Source organism: Lepisosteus platostomus, chromosome 3 (genome assembly GCF_059453375.1).
Source record: "Lepisosteus platostomus isolate fLepPlt1 chromosome 3, fLepPlt1.hap1, whole genome shotgun sequence".
NCBI lineage: Eukaryota > Metazoa > Chordata > Actinopteri > Semionotiformes > Lepisosteidae > Lepisosteus > Lepisosteus platostomus.
Window position 1 is genome coordinate 9,673,230 of NC_142613.1, and position 23,709 is coordinate 9,696,938.

At 46.8% G+C, this 23,709-nt stretch overlaps 2 protein-coding genes across 3 annotated transcripts; both read right to left on the reverse strand.

The window, feature by feature from the left end:
- Nucleotides 1–119: 119 nt before the first annotated feature.
- On the reverse strand, nt 120–12,425 carry LOC148674313 (protein transport protein Sec24C). 2 transcript variants are annotated; one of them, XM_088624401.1, is made up of 21 exons: nt 12,061–12,425; nt 11,032–11,441; nt 9,704–9,789; nt 9,001–9,069; nt 8,266–8,377; nt 7,896–8,023; nt 7,628–7,772; nt 6,701–6,810; nt 5,819–5,931; nt 5,490–5,684; nt 4,297–4,390; nt 4,086–4,196; nt 3,749–3,916; nt 3,536–3,632; nt 3,309–3,457; nt 2,709–2,820; nt 2,348–2,469; nt 2,062–2,241; nt 1,270–1,467; nt 1,093–1,182; nt 120–928 (listed from the first exon to the last, which is right to left on the reverse strand). In XM_088624401.1, the coding sequence occupies exons 2-21, from the start codon at nt 11,351–11,353 to the stop codon at nt 788–790; spliced, it is 2,742 nt and encodes a 913-aa protein (XP_088480527.1). In that variant the 5' UTR covers nt 11,354–11,441; nt 12,061–12,425; the 3' UTR covers nt 120–787. The 2 variants fall into 2 exon arrangements, with proteins under 2 accessions (XP_088480527.1, XP_088480526.1); XM_088624400.1 differs by having other exon boundaries at nt 2,709–2,847; nt 12,061–12,424.
- A 418-nt stretch (nt 12,426–12,843) lies between these two features.
- LOC148674314 (pituitary homeobox 3-like) lies at nt 12,844–23,409 on the reverse strand. Its single transcript, XM_088624402.1, has 3 exons — nt 22,673–23,409; nt 16,498–16,736; nt 12,844–15,458 (listed from the first exon to the last, which is right to left on the reverse strand). Exons 1-3 carry the CDS (start codon nt 22,755–22,757, stop codon nt 14,985–14,987), a joined length of 798 nt encoding a protein of 265 aa, XP_088480528.1. The 5' UTR covers nt 22,758–23,409; the 3' UTR covers nt 12,844–14,984.
- Between the last annotated feature and the right edge of the window lie 300 nt (nt 23,410–23,709).

Genomic DNA, 23,709 nt, shown 5'->3' on the forward strand with positions numbered 1-23,709 from the left:
ATGAACAGCCTCTGTGGATGAACATGTAGCTAAACAGACCGGTGTTTGGATTCTAAAAAACACCACTTCTTGTTTTTGTCATTTTTCTGTCACGCAATGACGACACACGGCAGTGTCTGTTCCCAGAAAGCTTTTTATTTTCAGAGAAGAAATGAAAAACCCAGTGAGGGGGAATTGCTCCAAAAACAGAGCGAGATGTGGTGGGGCAGACAGGAGGAGAGAGGGGAGGGGTCTCAGACTCAAACTGGGAGGCTTTTCTGCCTGCCCGTGTCATTTCTTACTCATCATGAGTTCTCCTTTAATAGGGTTATTTCCTCAGATTTGACAAAACACATATTCCACTTGCAGGGCCTAGATGTTTCCAGTTCCAGTTGGTTCCCAAACCCTTCATTCCAGTTGCAGGACCTAGATGTTGCTGGGCCTAGATAAAAGTATTACAATTTCCCAAATAATGAAAAGGAGAGCTCAGAACAAAAGAGACACCGCCCCCTCCCCCCCAATCACCACCAGCTTAATTTTAGAGCCCTGGTTTAGGGGATGAACAATGGGGAATGTTTGGACAGGACATTTAGTAAGAGAAAGCACAGCTGTGCTGGTAAAATGAGCCTTACATCCATTCCAGTGCAGCTCTCCGGTGCAACCCCCTCCTTAAAATGATCAATAGATGAACAAAGAAATAAGGAGCTTGTGCCAAATCATGCACTGGGTTGGACTGCAAGTTGGCTGTTTGATTTCTTCTGAACTGCAATATGGAAGGGGAAGAGGAAGAGGAAGAGACGGCTGCCGTTCACGCCAGCAGCTGCAAGGAGTTGATGTGCACGTGATACAGGAAGTCGGGGTACGACGCCCCGCCGTTGGGGCTCTTGTCCTCCACCAGCAGGTGCTGGAGAGCCTCCTCACTGTGGTCTCCCTGCTTCACCACCTGCAGCTGGACACACAAACAGGCCTGGTAGCAAAAACACTGCTTATTTGACTGGTGGCAAACAAGATGTCTTGCCATCATTTGGTTTGCGTGTGTCGGTAGATACACGGATGATGCCAGTGTAGGTGTAATCAAGGATGTGGCATTGAGAGTACCATCGTGGCACCCACCTTTAGGGTGAAGGCTGTGCATGACCTCAGGGTTTCGATTACTGCCCTCACGCGCAGGGACAAGGGGTTGTCCAGGGTGGGCAGGCAGCACTGCAGAAGAGACAAGACCGGGTTTCACTACAAATTCCAAATCGAGGAAATGTTTCTTTAATGCGGGCGGCGGTGTCGGCTCCTGACCTCTCCGCAGGGCAGCTGGCTGAAGGAGCTGGCGTTGAAGAGTTGGGAGAGGACAGACAGCGGGACGTGCTCCCCCACCCAGAGCAGCAGGGCTAGGGAGCTGTGGGCCAGGTACAGCCCCCATGAGTCCAGACTGCTCCCTGAGCAACGAACTGCTGCTGCAGGGGCACCATTGCCAACAGACTGCTCACACAGGGGCTGGGCACAGGGAGAGAATCGCTGTTTCAGAGAGAGTGGGGCACAGATGCAGACAGATGCAGACAGACACCAGTCGTCAGTCAAGAGGACCTGCTGCAGGGGTGTTCTGTCCTGGTACGTGACAGCTGCAGTCTCCCCAAGTCACTAGCACCATACGAATTTCTGTTAAATTGGCCCAATTAAGCCAGTAATTAGTAGAAATGGGCACCTAATGGCCAAGTAGGAATGCAAAATTGCAGGATTAGACACCCTTTCCTGCTGTCTTGGTTGCTATTAGAACTTATGACCAGGTTTTTGCAGCTTCATGCAGGTGTACAGAATTCACCAGTGGTGTCCGAACCCTGAGATGAAAGAAGGAAGTGGTTCTGGATGTAGATGCACATTGGTCCAGTTTTCTGGAATTCTTTCAAAGAAGTACCATCCATTGTCCATTACCGTCAGTCCATTGGAGGCACACACACGGGGAACAATTTAGCCATACTGTGTCTTTGTATCGAGGGAGGAAACCCTCATGGCCAAGGAGAGACCATGCACGCTCCACACAGAGGGCCCACGCCTTCATTTGCAGGTGGCCCCCGGTGTGGCAAGTCTCACCAGTGGGAGGAGCTCAGGATAGAAGTAAGCGGCAGTGTGGGCCGGGTCCATGGCGACCAGTTGGCCACGCAGCTGCAGTCGTTGTGGCACTGAGCTGCGCTGTCCGGGCAACAAGACCTCACTCTTGCGCAGACTGTTCACATAGACTGGGAGGGCCTTCAGACACTGGGGCAGCACCAGCTAACACACACACACGAAAGGACAGGATGAATAGGTGCACAGCATTAAGACGCACACTATATGCAAGCAGTTGCTCTGTCTCTCTGGCCGTGCCCCCCTCTCCCACCTGTCCATGTGTGAGTGCAGTGGAGGAGCAGTGCTGCCGGTAGCAGGCCAGGACCTCTGTAAGCTCAGTGACCAGTTCGTCTCTCACAGCCTGGAGAGGCCTGTCCAGCACGGCGCAGTAAGCTTGCGGACAGATACACAGATCAGCCTAGGAGAGTACACTTAGACATGCAGTACACAGGCACACTGATCAGAGCTGCATTAAAGCAACAGTAAAGGGGTAAAATGACTGCAATGAGAACATCTAGGGGGAAAAATATTCAAGGAATAAAATCGAAGAGAAAGAAAAACATGTCAAAATGGCAGAAAAGAGAAACACAAATGACCAATACAGAAAGGGAGACTGAGAAACCAGACTGCACCTCTCTTGCAGTAGAAGCTCAGCAGTGTCTCGGCCTGGCTGTTGCGGAATGTGTCCACTAGGTGGCGGGAGCAGCGCAGGCCCAGGCTGTGGACCCTGGTCCTCCTCTCTCCCTGGGAGGAAGTGTAGGACAAGCACATCTGTCAAAAGATTTGAAGAACATTACAATAGTAGAAACAAGGTGGCCGTTCAGCCCATCCAGCCTATTTAGTAGACAGTAGTTAATTTATCCAGCCTTTTCTTGAAAGAAACCACAACCACAAGGCTAGGTAACTTGTTCCACACTCCTACCAGCCTTTGGATAAAGACGTGCCTCAGGTTTTAAATACACCTTAAAGTGACATCTACTTGTGCCCTCTAGTACATGTGTCACTGGTTTTAAAAAAAAATCAGAATCCTTGTATCAAGCCCACTAATATCTGATTCTGTCAAGTAGTCAGACACAGAGAGAGAGACTTGGAACCAGAAACAGAGGGGGACATTTACTGTCATTGTCACTTAGCTCCACATGTTTGCACTCAGTAAGTATTTGTCTCAAGCACCCTTACTCAGAAAAGCAACTGCGACCACAACCAGCAGGAAACAGCCAATCCGTGCTCACCTGCATGGCCACGCCCCTGTGCTCGTCCAATGGGCTGTGATGCATAAACTGAACTGCCACAGCGGTGTGCCAATCAATAGCCGCCAGGGAGATGACAGCTGGATCAGGGCCCGGGGAGAATGCCCCAAAGCATCCAGACACCCGCAGACCTGCAACAACAGGGTGGGATCATTTATTGTAACAAACACGCATAACTGTCCTACTACAGCTCCTTGAGGATCCTATACCTTTGCTTACAGAGACCCTGAGCTCAGCCCTGTAGCCTGTTTCTGCCTCCACACACCTCCTCAAATCACTGCCGAACCGCTCCACGTCGGCCTCTCCCTGAGCGAGAGAAAGAGGGAAGCAGACACGGAGAGACAGAGATGGGGAATCTTTATTTATGTCAGTTCTGCTGTCGAGCCCTGCTTTTCCTCTGCTACAGCCCATCAGAAACTAACCTGAAAGCATTCATAGTTGTAGACCCTGCCCCCAGTCAGGGAGGGAGCGTGTCCTGCCCAGGTCCCTCCCACAGCCTGCTGGGAGAACAGGAAGAGGTGTAGACTGCAGCCCTGAGCCACACACTCCCGAGTCAATGAGCCGCAGGATTCTGGGGGCTGGAACAGGGACTGTCGGCAAGAGGAGGGAGACGTCAGAAGAGCAGGGGATGCATCATCCGATCACAAACAGTTCCATTTCCACTTCTGTCTCGTTGCACAGATGCAAAGCTGGTTTCATACGCAAACTCACACATGGAAGCACATGCAGACTTTCCATACACACTGAGAGCTGGATCACCTTCGTTTTGCTGGAGCTAAAGAATCCAGAGGGGCCACTGCTGCAGTTCACCTTCCCGTCACTAGGGGGAGCTGTGTGGAAGACCAGCACTTTTCCTGGACAACCAGCTGCCTGGAGTGCATAAAGATGGAGAGGAATTGAAAATGGCTGCATGTGACAGCCAGACTGTGTGCATTTTCTCCATGCATGCTGGCAGCACCCAGTAACTGACCTTAAAGATCTTCAGGGCAGAGCGCAGAGGCAGGTCCTGTGATACAGGGGTGTCCTCTGCGTCCACAAACAGTCTGGGGATCTGCTCCAGAACACTGCACACGCACACACACAACAGTAAGACTCACTGCAGAGCAGACTGAGGGGGCTCAGACAGAAAGAAAAACGTTTAGTAGCAGAAGAAAAATCATAGTTCAGGTGGGTAGCTGCGTCAGCATGCGTAGGCTGCAAAGGAACAAGTAATAGGTTTATTCCGTGCTGAAAAACAGAAGAGAGAAAACACAACATTTCGGCCGTGGAGCCTTCTTCAGGTGTGAGCTCACACCTGAAGAAGGCTCCATGACCGAAACGTTGTGTTTTCTCTCTTCTTTTTTTCAGCATGGAATAAACCTATTACTTGTTCCAGAAGAAAAATGACAAAATCCTGTTGTTAATGGTATCTACTGTAAGTATTTGCTCTTGATTACAATCGAAAGCTCTGGTATTTTAGTGCAAGAGGTTTATCTTCTTTATTCTAATCTGTTTATCCAAAGTGTGCCTCTGAAATGTTATTCAGCTCTACATACCAGAAAGACACCCATGATACATACATTAAATATAATAATAGGTGAAGAGTTAATAAGTTATAATAAGTTAATAAACTCTCCATAACCCCCTCCCCCCCCCTTTTCTCTCTTTCAAAGGCTACACGTCATGTCTCTCTCACTGCGACTAAATCAGAACATTCAGGGCAGCATCAATTTTAGGATCACCACAGGAAAAAGTAAACTTAGCTCTTTAAATGGGGAAAGTCCCCATCCTTGGGTAAGACTGTGAAAGTAATTAGGAGTAGTTAAAAACAAATTTGAAGAAAAACTTTATACAACACTTTTCACCCTGTGGTGACGTTTTTAAAGACATTAACACTAGGAAATCCCATAAGCCTGGAAATAAATAGCCCTCCCTCAGGGGCTGTTCACACTGCCTGCTGCAGACACCCTCCGGGGGCAGGGGCAGGGACAGAGTCTGTAGTCTCCGTAGTTCTCAAGTGAAGCGGCCTCTGGGTCTCATTCCATTTTCAATTGCCTCATTGTACTAATTACTGGTTAAGACTTCACCTGTTTTTTTAAGTCTTAATCACTTACTGTTTGAATAGCATGTGTAAAACTGTAGTTATGTGCCCATCCCTAACTCTCATCAATATTCTTTTGTTACCAGTCAATGGCGTCTCTGCCGTCTTCCAGTGAGACCAGTAGCCCCTCCCACACAGGTAGTTCCAGATCTTCTGTTTCCGTGACAACCAGCATGTGGGGGCGGGAGAGGGCGGGGCTAAGGTTGTAAAGGTGGAGACTTCTGTCGTAAGTGACCACTCCCACTCTCAGAGCCGACTTGCCCAAGCCGGTATAATCCCTTCAAAACATCAAAAAAGAAGGGGGTGGGAGCAATCCTTTTGTCAGAAGCAGTCACTTATTCGGCAACTTTGCTTTTCCAAAATGGCTCCAAAGTGGAAGTGTCGGTGCCTGTGCTTGTTTGTGTTACCTCACCTGCTTAGAGAGGCAAGGAGAGCGCGGAGCTGATGGCAGACAAGAGCCAGTTGCCCCCCCCTCACTGCCTGACCAGACACATCCACAGCCAACAGCAGACCAGGACACTCCCTCTGCAGACAGAGAGAAGTCATTCATCGCTGGGCAGCACCCATGTGACCTGGAGGGCCAACACATCTGTTCCTAATGACAGAAGTGAACTAATTATTATTTTATTCCATGCTGAAAAGAGAAGAAAGAAAACACAACATTTCAGCTGTGGACACCCAAAGAAGGGTCCACAGCCGAAGAGTTGCGTAATAGGTTCTAGGAACCTATTACTTGTTCCTTTGCAGCCTAAGCATGCTGAAGCAGCTACCCACCTGACCTAATCATTAGCTTACTTTTATAAGGCTTTTTTTCTGTGGCTGACTGAAACCGACTTATCACACCTGCTTGATTCAGGCCCTTTAAGACTGGAGGAGTAAACACCCATACTGATTGGTTAAACACGGTCCCATGTGTTTTAGATAGTGTGGATTACCACTGGCAAGACTGTGGCGGGGTGATTAGTGCTGCTGGCTCAAAACCCTCGAGTTCTGGGTTCCATTCTGGACTGGGGCACCTTCTGTGTGGAGTTTGTATGCTCTCCCCAGGTTTGCTTGGGTTTTGTTAGGTAGGGTTTTCACTGACCTTGCTAAGATTTGCTGGCTAGGTTAACTGTGGCCCCTCGGAGTGTAGTCCCACCTATCACACCATGCTCCTTAGACAGGACCTACGTTCTGCCGGTGGCTCTCTAGTAGTGGGTGGATGACTGCAGGGTGAGGCTCAGGTCAGAGCCTCCTACCTCCCTCTCATGTGGCTCAGCCTTCAGCTCACTGGTGTGTGCTGCATGATGCCTACCTGCGTGTGCGTCTCCAGAATTTCATAAGAGCCTCGGCACAGCTCAGGGTGCAGCTCTGAATCCACCCTGGGACTCCCCCTGTCTGTGGGCTGGTAATTCTGCCAGGGCACTGAAAGGGAGCGATTAGGAGGAAGAGGAGCAAGACATTGAAACTGTCAACAGCTACAAATATCGTAGCACTGTTGCTGATTACAAAGCCAACAGCGATTGTGCTTCCTAAGAAAACTTCGCTCTCTTAACGCATGAGCTACAACAATGACTTTATTCTATATAACTCTCATTGAATCTGTCCTAACATTCACTGCAGACGCCTGGTTTGGGAAGCTTAATACACGCAATAGAAACAGACTGAGCAGGACTGTGAAGGTAGCCAGCAAAATGACTGGTGCACAGCAGGTAGAGCTTTCGGACGTTTTCGTCAAACAAATAGCGCAGCAGGCCAATATGATCACTCACTGTCGTGATCCATCCGGACATCTATTAGACTGATTCAAGAGCGAGAGAACTAACTCATCTTTTATTCCCTCAGCTATGAACCTGCTCAATTCGGACAACTGACTGTGTATCTAACTTCATTTACATGTATTTATTTATTATTTTTCTTGTCATACATGTATGCCTCTTATCTGTTAACTGGTTCATGTGTTAAAAGTAGTGTGTACTGTGTTATATCTGTACCTGCCAGCAAAGGACATTTCCCATCTGGGACAATAAAGTAAGAGAGGAGGTAATGAGGGGAAGTGGTTTTGATACATTTCAAAAGAGAAGACGAAAGATGCCAAAAGAGAAGAGGGCAACAACTGACAAATGAGAAATGTAATCAGTACAATCAAAACTTGCTTAAAGACAGGCATGTATAAAATGTGACATATCTTGTGTCACAATAAGAACGGTAATACCAGTAACAACATCATGTGTGTGCTGACCCTCAGTGATGTGCCCACAGAAGGGGCAGTGGAATCTCTGCCCGCTGTCCTGCCAGGTCATGAAGGGACACATGGAGGATCCACACCCCCCACAGCTCAGCACGCAGCCAGTCTCTGCACCACGCATCAGCACAGGCAGGGGGCGCTGTGGAGAAACAAGCAGTCAGCAGAGGGAAACACGAGAGAGCAAAGCACTGGCACGCAGGCGTATGAGCACAACAGAAACTCCAACGACAAGGCTGTACGGACAGACATTGTGCTCTCTGACCTCTCCGGGCCCCAGCCTCGCGAGGGGGGTAACGACTGCCCCCAGGGGCAGGTGACAACGTTGGGCAGCCCCTCCATCACAGGGAAAGGAGTAGGAGGTACAGCGGATGAAGCGCGGACTGGCGTTACCTGGAGAGAGACAGAGCGAGGGTGAGAAAGATTTTTCAGCAAGCTGACAAGTTCCAGCGGAACGTCCTACGTCTGGCAGGGGAGGAAGGGAAGGGGAGAGAGTGTGCAGGAAGCCGGGACATTACTCTGGGGGGCTTAAATCAGAGGGCAGAGGGAGAGAAAGGCTGAAAGGGAGGAGAACGGGAGGGGACAGAGGCACAGCTAGGGAGAGGAAACAGGGAGACATTGGGGACTCATCGCACCTCTGTCCTCCACGGTGCACTCAGTGCTGGAGAGGGGTGGGAGCTGCCCGCTGGTGTCAGAGACAAACACCTGCCCTGCCCACTCATCTCGGTCGTCTTCTATCACCTTCACCTGGAGGCAGAGAGAGAGAGAAAGATTTAGGGGACAGCTAACATCGGCCCTCGGCCCTCCCATCCCAAGACGTCTTCCTTCTCATCCTGTTCCGACCTATTCAACAGCAGCTAAGACTGGAGGTCAGGGCGGCTCAGGAGGCGGACAAATTATTTTTCACTGTATTAAAGGGGCATACTGGAAATCCAGACAGGAAGCTGTGTCAGTTTGCACAGGCTTCAGAGGAACAGGTAAGGGTTTATTCCATGCTGACAGGAAAAGAAAAGAGACACAGCGTTTCTGCTGTAAAGCCTTCTCCAGGAGTGAGGGGGAGAAGGAAACCGGCAGTTAAGAAGGGTTAAGAAGACTCCACAGCCAAAATGTTGCATCTCTTTTCTTTTCCATTCAACTTGGAATAAACCTTTACCTGTTCCTTTACTGGAAATCTTGTCTATCCGTCGTGCCGGGAAGGACGGAACGATCTTGTTCAACAGCTTCACAGGGAAATAAATGAAAAACATCCACCCGGGAGTTGTTGGAGAAAGCATCAATCAGCCCCGCCTGCTTTTAAGACTTTAATCTTGTTACAAAGACCGGGCCTCCCTTGAGTGTGTCTGTAGGATGGGGAGCGGCCACGGACTCACCGCACTGGGGATCAGCCGGGGGTCCAGCCCGTAGCGAGACTGCGCCCTGGGGCTCTGAGCTCGGCTTGCCTGGGAGAGACAGGAGACGGGGAGCGAGAGACATGGGGAACAGGAGTTAGAGAAAGAAGGAAAGAGGAAGAGTGATAATGAGTGGAAAATGGCAGTGGAGATGCACGGTTCCAAAGTCCTCTACTGTACATTACTTCACTAAGTTCATCATCCATCCATCTTCTAATTCGCTAGGAAAGGGTTCCAGGGGAGTTGGAGTCTATCTCAGCAAAAAATGGGCACAAGGCAGAAGACACCTGCTCATCGCACACACACAGTCACAAAACACAGACACACTCACACCACGGCCAGTTTTCCCAGAAGTAAATTAACCTACCAGTATTTCTTTAGATTGTCACAATGAGATGAAAACAGTTATAATAATACTTGCTTACACTATATATAGCACTTTTCTGGACACTCCACTCAAAGTGCTTCACAGCTAATGGGGACTCCCCTCCACCACCAGTGTGCAGCCCCCACCTGGATTAATTTTTGTAGTCTCGAAAATGTTTTTTTTATTTATAAGCTATTTTTTGTTATTATAATATTTTTTATTATTTTAAACTGTATGTTTAAACCACCCTTTTCTCTGCAGGACATGATTGTAAGCAGCACTGTCCAACTGCTTCGCTTCTGCTTGATCGTGCCTCACCTGCTCTGTGCTGCTGCCCCCTGGTGGTGGCTGAGTGACAGTGTGGCAGGATGGGAAGGGGCTCGGCTCGCAAGAGTCAGACATGCCTGGAAAACAGAAACAAAGCTAAACGGCTGGCCGACGAGCAATTCTAAAGTTTTAGATTGAGGTTTTCTCAAGTTTTCTCTTGAGCAAAGCCAGGAAGTTTAGAGGACAAAGAGGAGCAGAGTTGCCAAATTGTCCTTGATCAATCAGCCAATCTGAGGCAACATTATATTGTACCTTATATGTCATCCATCCATGAGACGTTAAAGCGAGGTCCTGACTCTCAGTGGTCATTAAAGATCCCCTGGCATTTGTCGAGAAGAGTAGGGAGTTATCCCAGTGTCCGGGCCAAATTCCCCTCCTCGGCCTTTACCATGGCCTCCAGATTGTCCCCCTGTACAACTGACTTGCACCTGCCCTGTGATGGACTGGCCCCCTGTCCAGGGTGTACCCTGCCTTGTGCTCGTTGCTTGCCAGGTAGGCTCCGGCTTCCTACGACACCATATGGTATAAAGCGATTTGGTAAATGACATGACATCCATCCATCCGTTTTCTTACTGCTTTATCAAATACAGGGTCACGGGGAACCGGAGGTTATCCCTCTAATTAATGGAGAGAATGCAGGATACACTCCGGATACCATTCCGTCACAGGACACACAAAGACACACACACAAACCACGGGGCCGGTTTTCCCAGAAGCCAATTTACCTACCAGTGCGTCTTTGGACTGTGGGAGGATACCCACCTGAACACAGGGAGAACATGCAAACTCCATCAGAGCACTCCAAACTCCACCATTTAAGCACCCCATGTCCGGAACTGCACCCAGATCCCCAGGGATGCAAGGCAGCATTGTTAGCCACTGCGCCACCACGCTGCTCATACATGCCACCATTGCACAGAGTTCAAATTCCACAACACAATTCGGATGTACACTAGGTGGAAGCACTCAACTGGTTTATTCTCTTTTGTCACCCAACATTTCCTGGCCTGAACAGCAGATCAGCTTTACTGTTGTGTTCAGGAAAAGTCTATATAAAACAGGAAAAATGCCTAAGATTCAAATGCACGTCATGCAATTGCAAAATATTGAAGATACCATCGGTTTATTTTCATATAACAATAATGCACACTTACAATAATGCTGCCAACAGGTCATTAAGCATTTAGCAGCCCGTTTACATGCTGATGTGTTTTAAGGTAGAGGCAAAGGACACCGCTGACCTAGGGTCACTTGGCAACCCTCACAGGACTGATCTGCAGCAGACAGATGAAGGACACGGGCTGCTGCAGTCCACTCACCGTTGGGGAGACTGGGCTCAGCAGGGAGGCCGAGCTGTGGTGGGAGGTCAGTACTGGGAAGATTCCCCCAGGACTGAGGCCCCTCTAACCCTGGCCCAGTGGGGAAGGTGGGAGGGGTTGAGGAGGCTGGACAGTCTGTAAAAAGTAAACGGGGAGGGGCTCCTGATCCTGCAGGGGCAGAGACTTTCTCCAGCCCTCCGACTGGACAGTAGGTCGCTGGTGTCCGGTCCGTGCTGACAGGAGCAGGCCAGGTGCTGTGGCCCTGTGGGCGGGGCCAGGTCGGACTGTCCACATGGCTTTGATTGGCTGCTGGGATGTGCATCGTCCCCTGAGGCGTGTTGCGATTGGTTGGCGTCTACAATGATGACAGCTGGTCTGCAATGACACACGAGCCAGTGAGAGAGGGAGACCTGCAAGAATATATGTCAGCAATCAGGGACAGTAATAATAAGGCAGAAAACAAACTACAATGACAGTAATTGACAGTTACTACACAGAAAAAAATAGCCTAAAAATGCCTTACCAAATGCTTTTCAGAGCATGACAAAGACAAACATCAGCCGGGCTTGGTAAATTGTCCTTATGTAACTACACTACAGTGCATAGGTCTACACCTGAGTGTTGATTTGGCCTTCTCGTTTGGACATACAGTACCTGTACTCAGGGCTACTTTATCTCAGCTTGTGCATATTCAGTCTCAACCTCATAAAACATTTAAAACAGCACTGCTAAATTAAAACAGACAGTGAATACTGTACACGGCCAGCTTATTCTGAGGGTTTCGTTCATTTTTCGTTAGGAAAATGTGGTATGCCCTCGCTTTTAAATTTTGAAACAGGAATGTTTAAATTACCAGCTGGCTATATGAAACAGAAGATCTGATAGCATATAAACAGACCATAAAAACGTCAGCATGCCAGTCCTCAGACAGACCGCTAATTTCTACTACCCCTTCGCCAACAACAACATAATAGTAACCCATGCAGCATTAACGACAACAACACGAATTCCAATGTCTAAGCACCCTACCTTCCGCTTCGTGCGAATCGCAGCGTCCTCACCGCAAGAGTCACTGGCATCCTGTTTTAAAATATACCCCGTCTTCTTGTCCGCACATCGTCGCTGGACAGTGGCTCCGTCATTGCTTGTGCACTGCACAGATGACGCCTGAAACCCATCTATAGGGTATTGATATATGTATATATGTAGTTCGTATGAACATGTAGCAATTCCAGCATATATTTTTTCTGTCTGTATACTAAATGTCTCAATTTTTATGTTTAATACAAAACCGGTCTTGATATGATACTACTAGAAACGCGCTAACGCTGAAACACACCGGCCGACCAGGCTCAGGAGCAGCTGTCTACTCCGTGACGTCACGCCGCCGCGGCGAGCCCCCGCGATACTTGGTCATCGCGCGCTGGGTTCCGCAGTTTGAGATGCTTGGCTAGTGAATCTTTCTTACACGTGAACTTAGAAATCCTCCACTTAGAAATAAAAAAAAAACATTAAGCCCCACGTTGTTTTAGACATATTTAATCACAAAAAGTAGCGGTATCTTGATCCTTGGGTTGGTCATATAATCCACCCCTCCATTTTCTCGCCCCTTTATCTATTACAGTATCCTAGGGGAGCAGGCAGGATGCATCCTGGAATGAACACTGACACTGACACAGACCCACCCTCACACCAGTGCCAGTTTTCCCAGAAGACAACTAAGCTACCAGTATGTCTTTGGACTGTGGAAGGAAACCGGAGCTCCCGGAGAAAACCCACACGTTTTCCATTTTTCAGTCATTTCACAAAGACTTATATTAACTTGTTCTGTTTTATTGGAATTTATCAAAACACAGTCTTTTGGTAACAAAGAAACAAGAGTCAAATACATATATTTTTTACAGCACCTTGGATACTGCCCAAGTAAGTTTGATGCACATTCAAAAATCTGGACAGACAGCCCTCAGCAGAATGAGTCAGGATGGTGCATTCAGCCACTGGCCCTGCCTGGACGATTCTCTGCATTTATTTACGAAAATACCCCCCCCCCCCATACCTCCCACTCCTACCCAGTTTTCCTCTAAACCCTCTGAGCGAAGACATTGGCCGGTTTGATATTTTTCCCTTACAAACCTCTCCACGTCAGGGGCTCTTGATCAAGTTCAAGAAGAAGAATGCCCCCGACCAGCATTAAATATAAAAGTATAAAAGAAAATAGAGATATACAGTATAACACTAATAAATAATGTCACTTTCTACTTAAGACACATACAGTAGAAGCTGCATTGCAAGCACTCAATAAAGCTTTTCATTGAGAGGATGGATCAGTTGAAGAAAAGATTGCTGTTGTTTCCTGTACCATGGACACAATGTTTCCAGATATCCATTGTTATTTTCTGGGGGGTGGGCACCCAGCCCCCAGTCCCAGAGTGACCACATCTCGCTGAAGAGCTGGGCACCCCCCCAGCCAAACTGGCAGAGCACTCACAGGAAGGCATGCAGGGTATTTTAATGGGTGATGAGGTAAAACAACAACTTTTCTTTATTCCCTTGAGATTCCAAAATTAGAAATTGCTTCAGGCACATTTGTTTTCTTGAACGTACAAAACAATGTAAAGACATTCCAAACACTGCTGTGTTTTTTGGTTAGTCTTTGGTCTTGAAATGTTCTAAGTTAGCTTTATCTTCAGAAAATGGTACAATCTCTAGTAAAGAGCTTAACAGCAAGATAATTAAACCATGCAGCTCTTCAGTATTGAAGAATATTGTGCTTCAATCAACCCAGTTTCTGCTGGGATTAGTACTGAGTTGCGTGTTGAACTCCTGACATGGTAACCTGTTTAAACCTTTCAGTCCTGAGTTGAGCTGGCATTGATCTGCATAAGTATGTCAGCAGGATGTTGGCTTTTTTTGCCGCTAAAACCATTCATTAATACTAAATGAATGTATGAATGCTTTCCAAGTAGGGATTTCTGTCTATGATGAAATTTTAAGGCAGTGATGGTCCTTTTTCAGTCTTTCCTTTGCTGAAGTAGAACCTGTCCAAGCACAACCCCTGTTGAGCTGTAGATGAATCCAGGCTGTTGCTCAGATCTGTGGACATTAACTAATGTACAGTGTTCAGACCATGAAAAACAAGCTACAAATGCAAATCACCTCATCCGTATGGCTTATAGAGTCCAGTGCAGGAACTCACTGCGTAGTTACTTAATTTGGGACGTAATGTGGGACAGTGAAAAGCTGAGCTCTGCTGGTGGGCACGTTTCACCTCTACAGCGCTGGCTGTGTGATCTGTGTGAAGTCTGCCTTCCTTCATATTCGTCACGTTACACAAAGGGTGGTGGGAGTCTGGAACGGGCTACCTGGCCTTTCAGGAAACAGCTGGATGAGATCCTTGGTTAACTTAGCTGCCTGCAGCCAAACTAGCTAGACGGGCCAAGTCTTGGTTTATACACTTTGTGGGATTGCTGAAGCTCTGGCTCTGGTAACTGTGTGCCCTTCAGTAGCAGCCATGCTCTGCTTGTCAGCAGAGAGAGTGGAGAAGAAAGAGAGAGAGAGGTGGAGATGGAATACTGAGCTACACAGCTAGAGCAAGACTTTTTCTCACTTAGAATGGTGAGAATGGAGGGCGGAGACCCCCTGTGCTCTGAATAGTGGCACATACTCCATCTAAACCGAATGACATCCCGGGAAATCGGGAAAGATATAAAAAGAGGTTCCTCTCAGCTGCCATACTGTTTCTAGTAACTGAGCCGTCATCAGCTTGTACACAGCACCAGTCCCTGCAGGACTCAAGGAAAAAAGTATGACAGAATGTTGTTTTTGGACTCAAAACAAGTGATTTTTACATTCATTTAGTGGCACATACAGCAAGTCATCCAAATTCCTTCATGTGCGCCTACATGTTTGTTTTCACTGTTTCTCATCTCTGGGCCTCCCGGAGCAGGTCAGGGTTAGACAGGCCGGTCCATACGGTACTCGCAGTGCCCCGGGCTGGGGCTGGGAATCGGCCCATAGGAAAAGGCTGAGCCAGGCTGTTTGGATCGGAACCGCGGGTCAGACAGGCAGGTCTCCCTTAGGAGGAAGTGGGGCTGGGAAGGGCAGTAAGAGGGCGAGGACACAGCTGGGGGGCTGCTGAGGGGGTCCAGACTGGACGGGACGGAATCTGGCATCAGTGGCACTGCGGAGAGGGAGGGGGGTGGTTGCGGAGATGGGCTCAGGTGGCCGACAGGGCTGAAGAAAGGGTACCCCCCTTTGGGGGGCAGTGCTTTGGGTCCCCAGCTGCCATAAGAGGGGTACCCCGAGTACACATCCTCATACGGGGAGAGCAGCCCCCCTAGCGGTGGTCCCAGGCCTGGCTTGCACATGTCTGCGGGCATGTGGCGCTCTTTCTTGCGCCATTTGGCTCGCCGGTTCTTGAACCACACCTGGAGAGACACACAGGGAGAGAAGAGGAGACCATGAAGCTCCAGGAGGAAGAAAGGACCCCCCAACACCAACGAGGAACTGGAAACCCTCTCATTGAAGTGTGGCTGCCAGCCCAAACACCGTGCAGGGTCAGACGCAGACTGTCATGCAGAAGGTTGAGTCTTTCTGGGGTTGTCTTGAGAACTAAAGTACTGGAGGAAACAGGACAATTTTTTGTGTGGGGAGAGAAGAGGTGCTTGTACTACCCAGCCAACCTGCTTTCCTGCAGCTGTCAGCTGCGATCTTCTCCCTCTGACACACCGTGTCTGCGGCCATGCAGCTGTGCAGTCCTTGGCAACAATATTAATATGCAAGATAGAAATTTCAGTCTTATCTATCAATACTGTTCAAGAAACTCACTGGTGCCCTGTGGTGATGTGTCCCGTATGGAACCACAGTTTGTAGGGTAGCCTTTCACTTAACGACAGCCAATTTAAAATCCAAAGGGTTTATTCCCCCTAGGGCAGGAGAGAACAGGGATTCTGGTCTTGGAAAATTAAAGACTGTGGGCTTAAAACCTGAGCGAGGCACTGTTGTTGTAGCCGTGAGCAATGTTCGTCACTCAAATCTCTCCAGTTTAATCCCCTGATGTACAAATCGGTAAATTTGGATAAAAGCATCAGCCAGATAAGTTAATAACAATAGACATTCAAATGTATGAGCTGGGATGGGCAACTCCAGTCATTGAAAGCCCTGGTGTCCTTTGGCGTTAGTCCTATCTCTAAATTGGAATTACAGATCAAATCGAGTGCTTGGTTTGAACTCAACCAGCTGCCCAGAACAGCTGCCAGACCTGCTGGACTCCCTTCCCCGGGGACTGAAGACAGAAAGAGTGGCCCTGCGAGAGCACGGGCGTCTCGCTGGCCTTTCAGGTTGCAATGGCGTCTCCCGATGGGGAAGGGGGCACCCGGGTGAGCTGACGGCTCGCGTTCGGGCAAGCGGCTCGCGCGATTCGAGATGGTTCTGTGCTCCTTGCAGCAGCAGGCTGCTGTGGCTCACCCGCACGCGGGGCTCGGTCAGGTTGGTCCAGCTGGCGATCTCCTCGCGGATGCTCAGGTCCGGGTAGCGGTTCCGCTGGAAGGTGGCCTCCAGCTCCTGCAGCTGCTGGCTGGTGAAGTGGGTCCGCTGGCGCCGCTGCTTCCTCTCCAGCCGGGCGGCGCCGGAGAGCGCGGGCCCCAGCGCCTCCTCGCTGCTGGACTCCGAGCCCGAGCGGACCCGCAGGCTGCCCACGGCCGCGGCTGGAGAGCGACAGGCGGGAACGTTAGAGCACAAGGCAGGTCACGAACCCGAGGAAGGAGGACGGTGCAGCCATTCTCGCCTGTTTGGTAGCTAGCAGGTGACTGATCCAAAGGTCTCCACTAGCCTTTTCTTCAAAGACGCCAGGGTCTCACCTTCAGCAACAAGGCTGGGCAGCTCGTACCACACTCTCACCCCTCTTTGTGTAAAGATCTGCCTGCTGTCCTGACCGGAGGATCTCATCCAGCTGTGTCCTGATCGAAGCCAGGGTTTAGGCTTCAATTGCATGGCTGGGCAGTGCGTTCCAGACTCCCACCCCCCTTTGTGTAAAGAACTGCCTTCTGTTCTTGGTTTTTTAATGCTCTGAGGACTTATAATAATGTAACAGTTCCCCTCTGGATGAGACCCTTGGCCACACAGGCTAGAATGCTCAAACTAAAAATATTGTTTATAATAAGTCTAAGTCATTTTCTAGGATAAGAGAGCTGATATAATTGTGCTAACTGTGGTTCCTATAGAGACTAATTATTTGGTTCCTGTACTAATTATGTATCTGGGTTGCTATTGCAACATGTGCCTGTTTATTGCCTAGTTCCAATGGGTAATCGTTTAGTTCCTGTCCTGCCTATAGGTGCCTTGAGTTTTATGGCCCTGTATTGTTCATATTTCCCCTCCTATTATCAATTTTATTTCAATACATTAGGATCCAAATGCAACAGATGAGAAACAGAGCATTAAGTAACAACGGATTTGGTCATGTCACGCTTTTATTGGACACAACTGGGTTGCCTGACCAGAAAAAGTCGTCCTGCTTGACGAGGAAACATCTCTGCGATGAAACTGGTGTCTGCGCAGGACTCCTCGTCGACAAGGTCACTTAGGGCTAACACTTCAAAACAACGGCCGCAGACCGCACAGCGCAAAGCGGCAAAACTGGGCCGGCGCCGCGTACTTTCCTGTCTCCCGAGTATCACTGAACCCCAACCTCAGCACGGCGGTCCCAGGAACTCTAATCGACATCACGAGTCGGAGGAAGTTTCTTAAAATAATAAAGGGCCGTTCTGATTGTAATTACTATTGTAATTGTTGTTCTTCGCGTCGGATTTTTTCCCGAAGGCCTACCGACCAACAGGCCGGGGCAGAGCGTGACGGGAAAATATACGCTATATTATACGCTTATCAAACCCTCGATGGAAAGAATCAAAGCGCAACAGACTGGTTTATTTTATTGTTAAAATGCGTTTAATGGCCCTTCATAGCGCAATAAAAATATTATTTCAAGATGGTTTTTGAAACTGAAAAGGTTCCAGGGCAGGTCTGGCTATTTCTGTCAGAAAGAACAGAAAATAGGATCGTAACACGTGGTTCGAGAGAGGTTTTCGGAAATAAGACATAAAGTAATGGTGTTAAGTTTTATCAGACTGACGGAAAAATGGACTTGTAAAAATCCGTCCATTCCAAGCCCGAAATCAAAATAATATTTTAATTTGCAGCAAACAGAAGTAAAATACGTTTCTGAACCCGCAAACGAAACGAAGATTCGTTCGAGATCCCGAAAGCGTGTTCAAGAGTTCCGATAAACAGACGTCCTGAATCTCGCTCGTTTCCAAGGGAACAATAAAAAGGATAAATTAATATTAAATGTTGCACTTCTCCAGCATGCCATACTCTCGAAGTTTCGGTTATGTACAGAAATGTTTCCCATCTCCCACGTATCGAAATTGAAATTTCCTTCCTATCGGTATTAGGTTAACTTCGGTTTTGCGAAACGCCGCGGAATAAAACTTGTACTTTTTGCTGTTGGCGCTACTGTACTGCGGCTAAGGTGTACAGTCTCTACCACAGACCAAAAAATAAATCAGTTGGGCTCGTTTATTAAAAAAAGCAGGAATGGGGGCGTAGTCTGTGGATTTTTTCACATAATTAGAGAAAATAGCTGTAAGGGAGGGAGATTATACATGTGTATCAGGAAACGCGGCTTGATGTGTAAATACCTTTATTAGAGCTCATCTCCAGCAACTTCCTCGCCAGCACGTTTCTGAGTAAAACACAACTTAAAAAATTACCGAACCTAACGATTGTTGGCGCCTTTCAGACAGACGCATTTAACCAGTCAGCCCTCTTTCTTTTCATCTGCTTTTACTTTATAATATCCACCGAATATACATGAGGACCAGACCCACATACCCATGAAATCTCCGTAGAATCGTAGACTTTGCTACGAGTGATTAACGGGGCTGTTTCAGTTATACATCACAAGAGGATTTAGTAAATGACCGAATGAAGAAGAAGAATAAATGATTGCTGTACGAAAAAATAATAAACTATGTAATAAAAGGCATTCTTTTCTGGTCGTTGTAGACTATTTTTTTAAGTAGTGTGGAAAGAGAAGTTTGTGTTATGAATACGAAAGGCAAACGGAGAAATACTTCAGAAATACGTCTCTACATGTCTAACAAGAACTGACAAAATTATTTAAAAGCTGTCATTTAAACGTACAGTAACTCCGTTCGCCTGCTTCAAAGACCAAGTGCTAAATAGTGTGCCGCAAATCAAGACTTACAGACGATACTAAATTACCTTTAAATGTTTTTTATTTTAACACTCATTCTTGTACACACAGTACAGTGCTATAATAAAACATTCAGACGGGTTTGTTTTCTGTTGCAATACACTTAATTTTAAACTCTTAATCGTGATTCTATTGTGCACGTTACTGTAGGCCTGAAGGTTTGAAGTCTTCTAAATATAGGGTTTCATACCCTCCTCTTTCAGGCACTGATATTGAAAGTTTTGTTTTTAAGTAGCCGCATGCAATTTTAAACAATTAATTTACCACACGATCTACCGAAACAGGAGTATTGTCAAAACTGAACAAGTGACCATTTAGAACAAATTAACGTTTTGCCTGATAGTTTTTCACAGAGAAATGTTTCCATTATGGGCCTTTATTCCATTATGGGCCTTAATATTATTTAGGTTGTTATCTTAATAATAACAACAAATTAAAGATCCAGCATGCCATGTAGATAACAACACTATAATACATGTACGGTGAGTTTTTATAGTTTTTCTTTTTAAGTTACAGCTGCTTCAGGTAGAGAATTATATCCAGGCAAGGAATTTATTTGGTGTGTACCAGAGAGAGCTTTCTGTTTAAAGAAAATACTGTTGTTTTTTTCATTTTAAACTAATTTCACCTGCGGTGTCCAAAAAAAAGATACATCTCAGATACATTGTATGTCAGCATTAACAACAGTAGCTTAAAATAAAAATGAGTGGCCATTTTCTTTTCAAAGATAACAGTGCTGATGGGACAGGGTCCAAACTGCGTTTATTTTTTTTAAGATAAATATATTGAATGCAGTAATGATCACTTTGTTACCCATTTTATATTATTTTTCTTTTCTTCGGTAACATTTCGATCTGGTAACCTGGTCAGTCGTGGACGCACAATGTGAAGGTTTCAAACTATCTATTACTCGGTACTGAGGACAGAAACACGCATTCGACAACAGCCCGATGGCATTATTATAATTTAAAGTTGCACACTATATCTAATATAAAGCAATACGTTCTGAGGGTCTTTTTTTTGCATTATTTGTCCACGGCGGACAAGCGGTCACCTTGCGTTTAAACGAGGCCAACGTGTTTAAAAAGAAAAAGATTCAATTTATTTGCACGCGTGTTAAAACATCGTGAAAAAAAAAAACCATTGTTGTGGGGAGCCTGGCCTTCAACCGCGACATTTTTTTTCACGTTTGAATCCAGCCTGAATTATGCGAACACTTTAAAAATGTAAAATAAGAATGATACTCGTTTTTGCGACCGGACATCCCGGCCCTGTGTGAGAAAGCCCTCAGCGCCAGCACATATCGCACCGGCTCCCTGTGAAATTCAGAGTTGCTTGTGAACTTCTCCTGCTTAGGGATAAAATCCTCCACGGGCCTGATTCCAGGTTATTTACGGGCATTTCTTGCGGCTACGCGACTATAGGCCAAAAACTCGATCCGAGATTTTAACGACGGACAGCGCGCGCTCGGCGCCGTCTCTGAAACCCGCTTCTCGAATTCGATGCCTCGCCAGCGGTTCCAATTCCTCACCCCTTTTCACCACAACCTTTAATACCAATTAACGCCAATTACCACCCCTAAATACCAATTACAACATTTAATACAGCCCCTAATTTAACTTCACTCGCGTTTTTACTGAGTCAAGGTGCTGTTTTTTTCTTCTTTTTTTGGGGTGTTATTTCAAATAATGTACATTGCTTTGAGTCTCTTCAAAAAACGCTGGTGTTTGTCATTGTACCCGGCGATTCTTACTGTTGTTAGGAGTTGTTACGTTGATGGATCTTACTGTGTAAATGTATTGGTGGTGTTATTTTTGGTAACCAAGAGCCGTGTTAAAAACATACACAGGGTAATCGGTTTGTTAATTGCCATTGTATAATCCCTTTCTTACGACATTACTTGAACACACCGCGCCTCGAAATAAAATAACCGAACATTTTCGGCGCTTGATCTGCCTTACCTTACCCAGTATCCTTCAAATCTCCATGCCAAGACATTTCAATTCCAGCAACTACTGTATTGTTGTGCATTTGATAAATAAACTTTGATTGTTTGATTGATGCGAGGCGCACAATGCGGCATCGGCACCGAGGGCTTGAAAAACTAACGCTCAATAACACATCGCATCGCGCCCTTCTCTCTCGGCCAAGGTTCCTACAGAAGGTTTGTGCCTGCGAAGGAGAGGGAGAGGGGATAATATTCGAGTCGGACCAGTTCGGTAGCTCTTGGAACATTGGGCAGACGCTCCGCCATTCACGTGCAGCATTGCAGAACCCGGTGCTGGAGAGATTCCCACCCAGAGAGCAAACACGCTCCGAGAGCAGCCTGCGCAGAAAAATTGCGGAATGATAACAATGTCCAACTCACTTTCTTTTAAACAAAAAAAAACCGCACGCAGTTTAACATTAATATCGCGAGCGTAATCGATTTGTTTTTAGTGTTGTCCCTTCTGTCAAGGACAGCGATACAGACTGAGGTGTACACGCGTCTTTCGTATGTCATGTATTATTATTATTATTATTATTATTATTATTATTATTATTATTATTATTATTATGAGTAGTAGTGGTATTAGTTGTTGTTGTTGCTGCTGTTTTAGTGACCCATAATGAGGTTACTAGTTCTGTTTGTTATTTCTGTCTTTAAAATCTTTAAACTCTAAACTTGAACCGGCTAACAACACTCGGCTAAGATCGATCGGTCTTTTTATTTGGTATTTGGTATATAACACGTTTTTTTACATGAACCACGTATAATCAATGATCCCAAAGAAGCTAAAATGCACCTTTGCTTTCAGAAACTAAAAATTTCACAACATTATGAAAATCCATATGAACAGAAAGGTCACGGCTATTTTTTTAATTACGAAATGATCATCCATCAGCGTTTCGAAGCCTCTAGCACAGTGGCCGACAGCAGTTTTGAACTTTTTTTTGCAATTAAAGAGGTTTGATAGGATACGGCTCGTGTTCGGGAGGCTAGTTCTGCGCCTACTTACAGAACTTGACTTTGTTGTACAAGTGCTTTGCGTTCATGTAACGTTCAAAGTGCCTGCAAAGTTAAATAATGGATTTTAAAAACTCAAAATCGTCATACTCTACGCACTTTTAGAGAGACAAATGCAAGTATTAATGCTATATTACGCTCATAGTGCCTGCAAAGTTAAATAATGGATTTAAAAAAAATCAAACTCGTTTTACTCTACACACTTATAGAGAGACAAATGCAAGTATTCATGCTATCGCCGTGTAAAAGCCATGCATATGACGCGGTTTTGCTCTTTTATGTATTAGATGTCTTTCCCAGACCCGCGGCTAGTGTCTAGTGTTGTTCTGAACGCAGAAGGAATTCTTGTTTTACCTTACCTCCGTTTTTAGCAGTGGGGATACCAGATAAAGCCCTCAAGTCCACAGCGACATCATTCTCCGCCAGACTCACAGCAGCCATCATAAAAAAAAGATAATGATGCTAACTGCCAATCAAATGAATATCCAAAACACAGTCTGTGCTGACGTTTTTTTTTAACCTGACACGGAATTCGTGAAGCCGAAGCGATCCCGTCCCCGTGCGTGAAGCCAATGAATAGGGAAAGAGGTGACGGCACATCAAAAAGAGAGATATTTGGAAACTTCCCTAAGGTTCCTATGAGGAACACACGCGGGTCACCGGTTAGGAGCCGCGAGCAGCCGCCAGGTGTCGGAACGTCTCGTCCGGCGTGACTCGTCTACCCAGCTCGCCCTCAGAATCGCTGCTCTGAGCTCCGCACCCGAGCCGGGTTCGGTGAAACCGAAACACAGCGCGAAGACAGGAGAAATCTCTCGCGGCACCCAGCCTGGAAAGGGGGCGGGGTGGTCGGACCTAGTATTGACTGACGCTTTGCCAAACTGGAATGCCAACTATAGGGATTGGTTCGGCGAGAGCGCACAGGAGGGGAACTCCCTGTCCCTAATCTGGAAAAGTCACGGCACGGCTGGCCGAGGCTCGGTACAAAGAAGGAGAGTGATGATGAGGATGAAAAAATCACCTTTCGCAGAATATGACCTGAAAGCACCTACAATGAGAAAGCTTCTCCTTACACAGTGATGTCCGTGAACACAGTGACGTTTTAGCTGGCATAAAACCGCCAAACTGAAAAAAAAAAAACATTTCATATTTTGTGCGAGCCTTTTCTATAAAAATCCTATTTTAATTCACCAGTGATTCTTAATTATGTTAGCACTTGTTTTGTTGTTTTTTTAATGCCAGTTTCTCAAAAGCACCAAGTCAAAGAGTCGCCTTGGTACAGAGGGATGACCATATCATATCCAGTACACTTCAAGTATTTTCCTTTATTCATCACGAAAACACTGCACCATCGTGACCGGGGACCCTATGCTATAGGAGGTTAAGCTGAGGTCCTGCT